The 12,506-nt window shown below is 33.7% G+C and overlaps 2 protein-coding genes across 2 annotated transcripts; one reads left to right on the forward strand and one right to left on the reverse strand.

Moving 5' to 3' along the window:
• Positions 1-3,494, reverse strand: LOC116017544. The gene is made up of 5 exons (XM_031258155.1): positions 2,712-3,494; positions 2,438-2,626; positions 1,734-1,823; positions 1,216-1,640; positions 1-769 (listed from the first exon to the last, which is right to left on the reverse strand). The coding sequence occupies exons 1-5, from the start codon at positions 3,214-3,216 to the stop codon at positions 152-154; spliced, it is 1,827 nt and encodes a 608-aa protein (XP_031114015.1). The 5' UTR covers positions 3,217-3,494; the 3' UTR covers positions 1-151.
• A 1,955-nt stretch (positions 3,495-5,449) lies between these two features.
• LOC116017364 (L-ascorbate peroxidase, cytosolic-like) lies at positions 5,450-7,655 on the forward strand. Its single transcript, XM_031257943.1, has 9 exons — positions 5,450-5,568; positions 5,771-5,945; positions 6,031-6,096; positions 6,198-6,246; positions 6,366-6,451; positions 6,545-6,624; positions 6,736-6,838; positions 7,340-7,398; positions 7,484-7,655. The coding sequence occupies exons 1-9, from the start codon at positions 5,450-5,452 to the stop codon at positions 7,497-7,499; spliced, it is 753 nt and encodes a 250-aa protein (XP_031113803.1). The 3' UTR covers positions 7,500-7,655.
• Positions 7,656-12,506: the final 4,851 nt, after the last annotated feature.

Genomic DNA, 12,506 nt, shown 5'->3' on the forward strand with positions numbered 1-12,506 from the left:
TTAAAAATAATCGCGGATATAATTTATACTAAGTTTGTAATACATATATGAATGAACAAAAATGTAATTTTACCTTAAAAATATAAATAAAAGTCAAAAGCAAAATAAGCTTTGGTACTAAAATGGCGCAACATATATAGAGAGTTGGCCATTATGTAAACTGTGATTTGTACGAAAACAAATGGCGAAGTACATAATTTCCATGAGAATAAAATGGACCCGACACTTCAACATGACCAAACAAACTCGTTACGATAACGACAGTGACTCCTAGGATGACGTACCAGGTGCCATTGTCATCGGCTATCTTCTCCAAGAAAAGGGCTTGGCAGCAAGCCAAGATGGTGAACAAGGAGGCGAAGAACATGCCGAGAAGAACAACGATGTATTTGAGGGGCAATCCAATGTAAAAATCGTTGAAATCAAATTTGGTGTTAAGAATTCCGAGCAGACCGGCTATGTTGAAGACGGAGGCGAAGAGAGCCGCGCCCAGGAAGAATAGTAGCCGCCATAATTGGAGGTGTTTATTCTTGAGAAAGATTGGCAGGCCGTTATCCTGATCAAAACCTCCTGGGACTGTGAAAACCGCTGCGAAATCGATGGTGGCGAGGAGGATAGCCAATACTAAACCGTAGTTTGCCAGGTCTCTTATGGTTGACTCTGCATCGTTTTGGAGCGTATAGTGTTCTTCCTCAAACACCTCGGTTGCTGTCTTGCCATCGCTGTTTTTCAAGTTCCATAAACTTGGGTGTGTACAATGTTGTACCCTCTGTTGGATTCCAACAACATTAGCAGACCAAATTGAAGACTGTCAATGTAATATAAAAACACGGGCAATCCCGCTAACTTGGTTAGGCAGTTGACTAGGTAATTATAAAGTTACAATTTTAACATAACCTAGGCAGCTTAGGATAAAATGTTTATTATTGTGTCTAAAAGCCCTTCAGGTCTTCGTCCACCAATCCCCTCACACCATGACCTGTGTTCTGATACTACTTTTTAGGATCAAGCTTTTAATTGACCCTTCAAACTTCTGCACAACAATCTCCTAACCACCTATGTTGGACTTGGTATTGGCCTTTTAGGCCTCCGTCCAACACAAGTTTACTTCTTTGTAATCCTTTGTCAGAACGTTACAATGTAGGATTTACGGGTCAGTGGCCGCAAGTTTCCCTTAAAAAACATGGTGAATGTGTATAAACATGCATGCATTACCTTAAACCAGAGCACAGCCCATGACATCTGCTTCAAAGGGCCATGGGGAAAAGTTTTATGGCCGCCTCGCTTTGCTGCATAATGCATAACGGTGTTTCCTTTTAAATCAATATCAGACAGCATACTATCCTTATTGACAAGGTTTTTCATCAAGTAATCATAAAGAAACCGGTTCTTAACCATTGCTGCTATATGCACAATGTTGCTTCCATTTTCATCCCATGTTTCTGCAGCTTCTGGATGTGTCTGCAATATTTCTTTCACCAACTCAGTGATCCCATGCTTGGTAGCTTGCAGTAATGGATTCTGCAATTCTCGCAAGTGGTAGTACTTCCACTCGTCTAGTTCTATCAATCTTCTTGCCAGCATTACTGCAAGTATGTGCCTCTGCTTCGCGTCGTCAATGGATGCTAGCCAACCATTTCCTACAGAAAATAAATTAAATTAAAGAAATTAAACCTTGTTCTGATACAAGGATGCGTAGTTTATAAAGAAGAGAATACAGAGAGATGTCGCACTTAAAATGCAATTGATGAATGGCCATCTTTTTCTTTTGGTGAAGACAGTTGAACCGTGCTGTTTCGTTACTTCAAATAGCGCCGGTATACCTGTTTGATAATCCCACAAAAACTTAATTGTAGGAGTGGTAAAAATTTTCTTGTTTTTGGTAAATGGATGTAAGTAAAGTACTTGTTTGTCCACAAATGTAAAATTTCCTCGCCTGCATGCCTACACCGCAACCCCACACAGGATATTGAATGAATAAATTACTTGTGATTCAGAGTTTCATTATATGGGAAGATCAATACGCGTCTAGTAACACCAGGAGGTCATCGCATTGGGTGTAAGTGTCACATTGCTTCTTTCGGGGGCATGAAAGTAAAGAACTTGGTTGCCCTCAAATGCAAAATTTCCTCCCATCAGTGTGACTCATAGGCCCATTAGATGGGAGGATCAGAGTGTTGGTGGCACAAGAAACTCACCAGGGTGTAATTTATATTGTCAGCTGTCAAGACACGAAAGTAAAGTACTTTCCCACAAATGCAAAACTCCATTGCCTTCAAGGCCCCACTTCTTGGTCCCATAGGACAGGGGAGGAGTAAATCACTATAACTCATAGGCCCATTTGATGATAAAGAGATTAATGTTTGGTGTCCATAAAAAATATACATATTAGATGTAGCTCTCACACTGTGCTGTAGCATGAAAGTAAAATACTTACAGCAATAGATTGTGGTTTCAAAAAGCTGCCAAAAGTAGAGTGGCATGGTGCCCAGATCTTGGAACCTGAAGGGCGATGCACTCCTGAATGAATGCTGCTGCGTAGCCAACACATTCAGGGCAGTCATGCCACTCCCATTTGGCATACGAGCAAGCTGAGGAAACAAGCTCAGTATCTTCATAGCCACATCTGTTTAACAAAACATGCATTTCAATCACTTCTATGAATCCACCAACACAAATGCCAATTTGAAAACGGAATTGTTAATTGTTACCATAACGTTCATGCATTACGGCTGCATGGAGAATCGTGCAACCATCGTTTCTCTTCAAAGTGGACTGGCTCGTATCATATCTTGCTAGAATCGAAAAGACTTCTCCTTCCCCGGCAGCCGCCGAAACATAAAGAGGAGTTTCTCCTAGGATGTTTGCAGCCCAGGCAAGATTTATGTCCGCAGATAAGATGATGTTCGCCGCCTCCTTTTGCCCAAACCTCGCCGCCTTATGCAACGGCGTGTCCCCATCGTCGTTCTTCATCCCAAGCTCTTCGCTGCTGACCTGCAGAGATTCTTGAATCAACGCTCCAAGCGCAGCCACGTTTCCGTAGACGGCAAGGAAATGGAGGATGGTGTTTCCTCGCATATCCACCGGCCTATTTCTCTCCTCCTTCCAAAAACGGCGAAGGGTTTCCATATCATGCGGCGGCAGAGCCTTTGATGACGAGGTTGCCGCTCTGTAGGCCGCTGACAAGGTGGCGCTGTCTTCTCTGTTACTTGCCATTTTGTTAGCTAGCTTTAATTTCTTTAATGGCTGGAATTGGAGTTTTGTCCTTCATAAACTATATTTGCTTTGCTTCTGAGCTGAGGTCAGTGAATGATCAAGTTCAATAATGGTGATTAGGAGATTGTTGGGCTGAGATGGGAGATGATCATTCTAATCTACTTCTTAAAAATATACTAACTGTATATAAAGAAATAACTTTAAGCCTGTGACCTATATCTAATTAAGGGGTAAGCATTTAATTCTAACACAGCTTCATATAACCTCCACAAATCATACTTTCATCAAACCTTATTGCTGATTCCTATCTTCCACATAGAAAAGAGAAGAATAACCTTTTAATAGAATACTCAAACCTAACATTCTACAATCAGGTCTTGTAAGACAATTGATTCGCAACAGCACGCAAATACAGGAATTTAAAATTACTAAGATTTGGAAAAATGATCAGACACATGAGGGAAAATTTTAAAGAAAAAACAAAAGTAAAAAGCAGTAGACAGTAGTGATTCCAAAGACATGGGAATTTGCTTTCTTTTTGCTTTAATTTAGTAATTAAATTTGTAACAGATCTTCATTCGGATGTTTTAGTAGTAATTTAGTAGTAAAAAAAAGGTAAAAAAAAACCTCAGATGTTGCATAATTTAATATAAAATATAGGGGTTATACTTGTGTGAGACCGTCTCACGGATCCTTATTCGTGAGCGTGAGATTGGGTCGGGTCGGGTCGGGTCAAAGCATCATGCAAACGTCATACTTATATGCTCAAATATAACATTAATCAAGAATACAATTTTTGTTACTTATAAGAGAAAAAGTAATACATTTTTTCATAATAAGTAATGTTAACAAGTGCTCCTTACTTATAAGGGCAAATATAATACTTTTGAGGAAAAAAGTAATACTTTTAAATCGAAATGTAAAAGTATTGTATTTTCCCTTAAAAGTATTACATTTACCTTTATAAGTAACAAAATTTTTATTCCTGATTAGTATTACATTTGAGTTATATGACATTTGTACATATAAGTGTTACATTACATCTTGACCCGATCCGTCTCATGGTAAGACCGTCTCACACAAGTTTTTGCCAAAATATAGATCATAGAGGAACATTAACCATCTATAAAATAAAATGTTACTTTTTTAAATTAATATTATTCAAATAAATTGTTATATCATTGATCAATAAGTTTATGCCTAAGTATGTATTTTATATTTTATCAATCATAGAGAATTTTATCGAGAAAAACATCTTAGGAGATTTTTTTTCTTTTGAAATATTATAAGTCATTGTGAGTACTCTTAAAATATTTTACAAAGCCAAATCCCCTATATTGTATCAAGCATATCCTATAGGTTCAATTCATTAATAAGGCAAATATTGTATATATTGTGTGTGTCCTAATAATAATACCAATATATTATTTTTGAATCACCACTAGAATTTGTGAGAATAAAGAAAAATATTATGTAAAAAACATAAGTTTGGTTTATAGTTGCTCAATATAACCCTCATTATATATATTGTAATGTAATTACTTTTAAAATTTTGAAATATAAATGATGTCAATTCAGCTATTAAAAATTACATGCATCCACTCTGCTTACTACAACAAAATAACATGTAACCAATTAAATGGAGTGCAAAGATAACAAACTGATAATTTTGAGGGTAAAAATGTAAGTTTAAATAGAAAATTAAATAAAGAATTAAAGATTGAATCTAATAATTAGACTTTATCAGTAGTTTGATCAGCAGTTAGAAGATTAAGCATAAAAATTAAAACAAAACAAAACAAATCCAATTAATCAGGGAGTAAGAGATCTCTGTTATATCCACAGATAGACCAGTTCATAGCATCTTATCACCGTCCAATTTTTTTAACGGCCCGGATTGAATTTTTCAAGAACTTCCTCCTTTCTTTAAAATCCTTGAGTGTCATGAGTGTGCAGTGTTATTTGATTTGCATTCCAATCTGATCATCTATCATATTTTGATTTATTTCTGATAAAAGGTTAGTAAAATTTGACAAGCTAAATGTAAATATTTGCCTCCATGTATATGGAATTATGAATGTTTGCATTGAATTGTGTATGATTATTTTGTGTTTACTGTGTAATAATACCTCTCTGAAAGCCTGGAGATTGACATGATGATATCTGATTGTACGCATGGGAGTTTGGATTCAATGAGATTAATTGTATTGTGTTACGTTGCAGAAGTGTTGCGATGGGGAAGAGCTATCCCACTGTCAGTGCTGAGTACTTGAAGACCATTGAAAAATGTAGAAGAAAGCTTAGAGGCTTCATTGCTGAGAAGGGTTGTGCTCCCCTCATGCTTCGCATCGCGTAAGTATAACCACTTTTTTTTTTGTCTGAACCAGTTTCGGCTCAAATAAAAAAGGTCAATAGGTCACTCCAGTTGGAAAGTTGAACTTGTGACTTATAGTTACAAAATTAATAGTCTGACCAGCTGGCTGGGTTGCCCAGCCTATTTCTAGATCATGATAGACTTGGTTGTTTGAAAGAGGTTCATCAAGTGTTGTTGCAGATGGCACTCTGCTGGTACCTATGATGTGCAAACCAAATCTGGAGGTCCATTTGGTACCATGAGATTGAAGGCTGAGCAAGACCATAATGCAAACAATGGTCTTGACATTGCTGTTAAGCTGCTTGAGCCCTTCAAGGAGCAATTCCCTATTATCTCCCATGGTGATCTTTATCAGGTACTGTGGCCTGGAATTTTTATGGTCTGGGGATAGCTTTTTATCCGGGTTATATGTTAGTTGATTGAATTTTTTGCACCTGTAGTTGGCTGGCATTGTTGCTGTTGAAATTACTGGTGGACCTGAAGTTCCGTTCCACCCAGGAAGACAGGTTTGTTAAGGGATCTGATCTTTCCAGATTTTCATCAAGTTAGGGCACTCAAATGCTTGGTTTTTAATCTTATCATTTCCACTGTTGTTTTGTTATCTTAGGATAAACCAGAGCCACCACTCGAGGGACGTTTGCCTGATGCAAATAAAGGTTAGTATGTATGCCTGCATGGTGGGTTTTTTTTTGGTTGGATATTTCATTCATAACTATAAGGTTGCATTGTACAATGACAAGGCTGACCATCATTGTCAAAAACACTAATAATGTAGGCAATGATCACCTAAGGGATGTGTTTGTCAAGCAGATGGGGCTTTCTGACAAGGATATTGTTGCCCTCTCTGGTGGTCATACTCTGGTATATATATTGCTGTGACTAGTTTAATTTGCCATTTTGTTCAAGTTTTTTTCTATTTGTAGATTTGGTGAATTTTCTTGGGACTTATTATAGGGAAGGTGTCACAAGGAGCGTTCTGGATTTGAGGGTCCCTGGACCAGAAACCCTTTAATCTTTGACAACTCTTACTTCAAGTGAGAAGACTACTTTCACAATTTCATCTGCTATATACTATCCATTTTTGGCTCTTTTTTGCCCATATGTCAAAGCATGACTCATTCTGCCATTTTTTTTTTGGGTATCAGGGAGCTTCTAAGTGGAGAAAAAGAAGGGCTTTTACAATTGCCTAGTGACAAGGCTCTTCTCAGTGATCCTGTTTTTCGCCCACTAGTTGACAAATATGCCGCGGTTAGTGTTGCTTCATAACCTACTTATTGTAAGATACAATGGCCGGGCCATAGCTCATTGGTCAAAAGCCTATGTGTAAGGGTGTAGTGCCCCAGCATGGACCAAGACTCTTGGGGTAAAAACATCCCACCAAGATCAATTCCCAATCGGGGAATAAGACTCTTTCTTATTTAATTTAAAGACTGACGGATTTTACGAGGCACGCTTTAATTGGTTAATTATATTTTAAAATTTGAGACCATTGAGGTACATCTAGAATGGACATCCTATCGGTTCAAGAGATACTTGAGTTTTATTTTGGTAGAAGTAACAGAGCAAGACTGCAAAGTAGACACAGCCGAGGGACGAGACTCTGGGATAAAAAAACACAACACAACATGCCTTATTGAGACACATCCCGTGATTTATTTCTCCTCACATAACTCCCCAGGGCATGGGTGTGAGGGGTGGTAAGTTTGAGGTTCAAACTGCATTGCTAATTATCATTTGGATGCATTTCAGGACGAAGATGCTTTCTTTTCGGATTACGCTGAGGCTCATATGAAGCTGTCTGAACTTGGGTAAGCTAAGGCCATTCACTTTGGAGGCAATCAAACAATATAATCAATTCCTCTTGGTCTCATCTGTTGATATTTGTTCATGCAGGTTTGCAGAAGCTTGAGGTGTTGAACAATGGAGTTGGAAGTGGTAGGGCTCTTTTCTGGGGGGTTTGTTTCAGTTGTATAAAACCAGAAGCTTTTGCTGTTGCTTTCCCTGATAGCTAGGCTCAGAACTTTAATTTAGCCAGTTTTCCAGAGAAATAAAATTACGTACCAAACTATCATTTGTGCATTCTTCCCTGCAAATTTCGTGATTATGGGTACTCTAATATATACTTTATCTTGACAAATATAATTGTAAATGTTAGTACACTTTAGACAAATCATATGGGAAGAAATCTAGAAATTCTTTAAGGCTGGTTTATTTGGAGAGATTATAGATACCAAGAACATGGTTTCTGACAAGTCTCTCAAGAAAACCAGGTGAAAGAGAATTGAAAGGATTGATCTTGACGCAATCGCTGACGACATCAAGGAATTAAAATGATGATTCTAGCTAATTGTTTGATAATTTGTTTGTCAATAATTAGTCAAATTGATTTATTTTTTTATACTTTTTGAGTCAAGATAGGGTTTGGATCTAAAATTTTGGTACGTAATTACAGTTTTATTATTGTTTGCAAAAGAATTTCTTAAAGGTTTTAGCCTTCTACGACAAAATCAGATAAAAGTGTCTTATATTAAAAAAAAAAAAAAAAAAAAAAAACTCTCAATTTGTATTCTGAACGCGATACCCAATGACCAGATGGGAGCTCTTTGTTACAAAAGTGGTTGCGTGGGACAAATTTAAAACTATTTATACACTTTTAGAGCAAGATGGACGTTTCTAATCGTTTTGATTGATCCCGAATCTCTTGAATCCACCCTTTAAACTCATGCCTAGGTGATTTGACCCCTTGACAAGGTGGACTTGCCAGTTGCCTAGACCAACCCTGAGGTTAAGCCTTTGGCCCCGCACGCTCCGCATTAGATCTACACTGCACCTTTTGGACTTGACTGAGAGGGAGGGAAGGCCACAAAAGACAAACTTGCATGGAATTTTGATAATGGGGTGTGTTTAAGGTTAGGAGTGCTTATGTGAACATTAGTAATCAAAACCTTCATACAGATTACTACTCTTGACCCTCAATATAACCAAAATCTCTTTGTGGAAAATTAAGAATGGAAAGAGAGGTTTTAGTGAAAGTTTGAGAGTTTCCTACTTTTTGCTATGCCAGCAGTAAATCCTTAAAATATCGTTTGCTCAACTTTATTGTTGGTAAGTGTGTAGTATTTAATGATGTCAAGTGAGTCATGTCATGTTAGTTCAAGTTAGACCCACAAGTATATTTTTAATGTTGGTTTGGCTATAGCCCACATTAAAACATGGATTGTGTAAATCTAACCCACATTTTTAGATAGGTGACTTGGCTCGAGTAACTTAATTTATTAATAATTTTAAAATATTTATTTATGTATTCGAATTACAATTATTACCTTTTAAAATTATAAAAAAAATTAATTTTATTATATTTTTGTATAATAGTCAATTGTATCTTATTTGAATATTTACAAAGTTATATAAAACTTTAGAAATTGAAATTAATTGAACTTACAAGTTACAACAAAAAAATAATAATATAAGTCAATATAATATTTTATTTTATTAATATAAGTGTGACACTCTCTACAAGAGATTTGGAATCAATTTTTTTTTATAGTAGAAAAAAATAAATTATCGCAATTTTATTTTATTATTATTATTATTATTTTTTTGTAGTCAAGTGACACCCGGTGTCCTAATTAACACTCTCACATGAACGGTAGGAGTGGGTTTGAGCCTCAGTGGAGGCAACTGTTGACTCGTTGTGCTTCGTAGGTTGAGAAAGTAGTTATGAACAGATACTACATTGTAACAGAGTCAGTAGTACTAAAAAAAAATTATCGCAATTTTATAATTGTTAGGAATATAAGAAAAAAGAAAGATGCATGAAAAAGTAATATGGCCGGCCAGCTAGCTCATATTGATATATTACAATATATGAGATAATCAGGGCCGTCCCAATAAAAATAGAGGTCCTGTGCGATATTTGAATTTGGGCCCCTTTAAACAGTAATATTTATTTATCTATAGAATCAAGGATATCTTAATTTTTTAGATCATATACGTCAAATAAAAACGAATCATTCGGTTTATCATTGTAACCAACATCATCTAAACAACCATCAACATTCCTATATCATTTTCATTGTCACAGTGATACTTATCATCTTTGTGCGCACTATCATTTAAATTTTTTCAAGCCTCACAATCACCTTGATCTTTTTTATGAAGATTAAGTATTAGCATCTAACAAATTTTCATTGGCATCATCTTTTGCTCATCTATTTGATATTTTTTTGTAATGAATTTTTTCAAGAGCTCCCTTTTGTGATTGAGTTAATTGCTCAATCCTTTTTTTCTTTTAATGCTTCTCAAACCCAAATGAATATTTTTTTTAAGAAAACATAATTACAAAATTCTAGAAAAAAATTATTTAGAATCTCTATCAATAAATAATTTATCAAGAAACAAAATCTTGAATATATTATTCAATAATAATTTATCAAGAAACAAAATCTTGAATATATTATTCAATATTTAAAATTATTAAGCCAATAAGCCATATTAATAAATAAATATTTAAAATTATTAAGCCAATAAGCCATATTAATAAATAATAATTGTGAAATAAATTAAATAATATGTACAATTAAGAATAATAATTGTGAAATAAATTAAATAATATGTACAATTAAGTTAATAAGTTTTGAAATAAATTAAATAATATGTACAATTAAGTTAATAAGTTTCAATTAATAATTACTAGATGTGTGATGGTGAAAGTATATTATTTATGCACGTAAAGTACATTATTTGAATACTAAAAATATACTAGTATATATATTTTCAAATAATATATATTCAGTATACAAATAATGTACTTTTAGTATATTAAAAATGTACCTTAAATTCATGGTCCATACAATAATTTGTCCATAATAATCTCATATTATATATGTATATAATATTTTCAAAAACAAATTTGGGGCCAATTGTAAAAAAAAAAAAAATGTATATATACTATACAACAGGCTACTGACTGCTGTATAGTATATAAACATATGATGTATTATGGCCTATGAGGCCCCAATGTGCAATGGCCCTGGAAATAATCAATAATTTATTATATGGTAGACATGGTCCACCTTACAAAGTGGATCATGGTTCAACACTTATTTACATTCTTCACCATACACTACAACCATGATGCATCTATATTGTAATGTTTATGCACATTAAACTTTATTTTTATGAATATATAAAATAAATACTCTGTATGAATTTACTACAGAATGAATATATATATATATATATATATATATGATATACATGCAGTTTAGTATCTATATATGTACATTAAAGTTTAGATTTATGATCATATAAAACAAAATATTATGGACATAATACAAATTGAGTGTTATTAAACATGCACATGTAGGGTAATGTTTATGAACACATGTAACATTTTGACAGAAAAAAATTAATATTACAAATTATATTTGATAAAATAAATATGCAAAAATTTAAACAATTATTGATTAAGATTAAAAAAAAAAAACTACTAAAATATCTCATTTTATTTACAAATTCAAACAACCAATTTTATCCCAAAATGTTCTGTTGAAAATTGGGTTAGTTAAGCTCCAGATAGGTTCACAAAAACGCAAAAGGAGACGCTTTTAATGCGTACAGCATACTTATTTGGACTTGGAAAACCCCTAGATTATGAACGTCTGGTTATTTTAAATTAATTTCCAATACCATTTTCAAACTTGCTTTGGAAATTAATGGCTTTTCACTTTTGACTCAGCTCACGGGTCAGCCATCATCTTCCCAACCCTTAACTATAAAGAGGAATATTTTTTTTTAATCACCATATTATATTATGATTATAATATATTTATATGCTGATAAACAAATATTTTTAATATATAATCAATAAATATATGTAGGAACGACAACAGAGTGGAGCATGGATGGGCCTCTCCGTCTCCGTGACCCTACATTGCTATCTATCCTCGTGTCAAGGAATAACAAATTTTTTTTATTACAGTTTCACAAAGAATTTTTAGAAATGAGGAGCCCTCGATCGTCATCTTACAAAAAGTTTTCAAATATGAGTAACTCTCGCTCCTAGTGAATTTTATAGTCAAATTAATAGTTTAGTATATAATAATTAAATAATATATATTTAAAAAAATTAATAAACTTANAATTGTGAAATAAATTAAATAATATGTACAATTAAGTTAATAAGTTTCAATTAATAATTACTAGATGTGTGATGGTGAAAGTATATTATTTATGCACGTAAAGTACATTATTTGAATACTAAAAATATACTAGTATATATATTTTCAAATAATATATATTCAGTATACAAATAATGTACTTTTAGTATATTAAAAATGTACCTTAAATTCATGGTCCATACAATAATTTGTCCATAATAATCTCATATTATATATGTATATAATATTTTCAAAAACAAATTTGGGGCCAATTGTAAAAAAAAAAAAAATGTATATATACTATACAACAGGCTACTGACTGCTGTATAGTATATAAACATATGATGTATTATGGCCTATGAGGCCCCAATGTGCAATGGCCCTGGAAATAATCAATAATTTATTATATGGTAGACATGGTCCACCTTACAAAGTGGATCATGGTTCAACACTTATTTACATTCTTCACCATACACTACAACCATGATGCATCTATATTGTAATGTTTATGCACATTAAACTTTATTTTTATGAATATATAAAATAAATACTCTGTATGAATTTACTACAGAATGAATATATATATATATATATATATATATGATATACATGCAGTTTAGTATCTATATATGTACATTAAAGTTTAGATTTATGATCATATAAAACAAAATATTATGGACATAATACAAATTGAGTGTTATTAAACATGCACATGTAGGGTAATGTTTATGAACACATGTAACATTTTGACAGAA

This window comes from Ipomoea triloba, chromosome 4 (genome assembly GCF_003576645.1).
Source record: "Ipomoea triloba cultivar NCNSP0323 chromosome 4, ASM357664v1".
NCBI classification, from domain to species: Eukaryota; Viridiplantae; Streptophyta; class Magnoliopsida; order Solanales; family Convolvulaceae; genus Ipomoea; species Ipomoea triloba.

Coding starts and splice junctions, on each gene's coding strand:
- LOC116017544 (XM_031258155.1), bottom strand. CDS start 3,216: ATGGCAAGTAACAGAGAAGACAGCGCCACCTTGTCAGCGGCCTACAGA. Junction 1,641..1,733: donor ATTCATCAATTGCATTTTAA/GTGCGACATCTC, acceptor TATTTTCTGTAG/GAAATGGTTGGCTAGCATCC. Junction 770..1,215: donor GGGCTGTGCTCTGGTTTAAG/GTAATGCATGCA, acceptor GGAATCCAACAG/AGGGTACAACATTGTACACA.
- LOC116017364 (XM_031257943.1), top strand. CDS start 5,450: ATGGGGAAGAGCTATCCCACTGTCAGTGCTGAGTACTTGAAGACCATT. Junction 5,946..6,030: donor CCCATGGTGATCTTTATCAG/GTACTGTGGCCT, acceptor TTGCACCTGTAG/TTGGCTGGCATTGTTGCTGT. Junction 6,247..6,365: donor TTTGCCTGATGCAAATAAAG/GTTAGTATGTAT, acceptor CTAATAATGTAG/GCAATGATCACCTAAGGGAT.